Source organism: Cyprinodon variegatus, unplaced genomic scaffold, assembly GCF_000732505.1.
Source record: "Cyprinodon variegatus isolate N-32 unplaced genomic scaffold, C_variegatus-1.0 Scaffold74, whole genome shotgun sequence".
Classification (NCBI taxonomy): domain Eukaryota; kingdom Metazoa; phylum Chordata; class Actinopteri; order Cyprinodontiformes; family Cyprinodontidae; genus Cyprinodon; species Cyprinodon variegatus.
The window spans coordinates 1,619,747-1,620,629 of record NW_015150527.1 but is presented as its reverse complement, the minus strand read 5'-3'; the positions used below and the strand labels follow the sequence as shown (position 1 = coordinate 1,620,629).

The following is an 883-nucleotide window of genomic DNA, read 5'->3' as shown; positions in this document are numbered from 1 at the left end:
TACACCCTACCCATGTGTACAGGTGTCCTCCAGGACATAATAACCAGAAGTGCTTTAGAATAAGGAATCTGGACTCCAGCTCTTGTTTCATGAAGACGCTTTGTACAATACATTGGCTGAATGGCTGGTAGAGGTGACTCAAGAGTTTAAATGCCAGGATAGTGACTCTAACTTGGAATTTGCACTTGGACAGTGTGGCTGTTCCTCTAGCGACTTACAGTATAATCCAGTTACATCCAGCTATGTTCAGAAATGAATTAGTCCGGAGCTGACAGATGAAATGTTTAAAAAAGTTATGTTGTGTTATGTTCTACTTAAGCATCCATTAGGAAAACCTATTGTGCGTCTTCTGTAAGCACCAACCACAAAGTTTAAACCACCTTACCCTTAGCTTCAACAACATAGAATAGAATCTAGGAAGGAAATCCTTCAACAAACCCATGATGTAAACAGAACTAACTTCTTTTCCTATTCTACTATTTTCAAATGACTGATTTTGTAGGTTAAATTTCACAAAGCCCCCCCACACACCACTAACATCACTTTTATAATCCTGTTTACCATGGACCCACTCCAAATGATCCCCTAGAAAAAGCCAAATTAGTGGCTTTTAAAAAAAACGTATAATCAACCCTTGGTGATCTTCTTCTAGTTCCCCACCATGTTTGGCAGGACGCTCGCATCCTCCTCTACATCCTGGGTCACAGTCTTCCCAACCAGCTTGAAGATCTCCCCAGCTGGGATTCCAATTGGCTCAGCCGCCTTAACCCCCAACATGTCCAGAGTTAGGACCGTTCCTTTGGGGATCTTCACCCTAGCCACCACAGACTTTCCCAGCTGGAGGCACAGGAATTAAGAGGAAAGCTTGTTATTGTCTGGAACT

The 883-nt window shown here is 42.6% G+C and overlaps 1 protein-coding gene across 1 annotated transcript in view; it reads right to left on the bottom strand.

The window, feature by feature from the left end:
• Nucleotides 1-648: 648 nt before the first annotated feature.
• LOC107083415 (sialic acid synthase-like) overlaps nucleotides 649-883 on the bottom strand; it is a 22,641-nt gene continuing 22,406 nt past the window's right edge. The window contains exon 7 of the mRNA XM_015372615.1: nucleotides 649-814. Within this exon, the coding sequence (XP_015228101.1) occupies nucleotides 649-814 (166 nt within the window). The remainder of the gene's footprint in view (nucleotides 815-883) is intronic.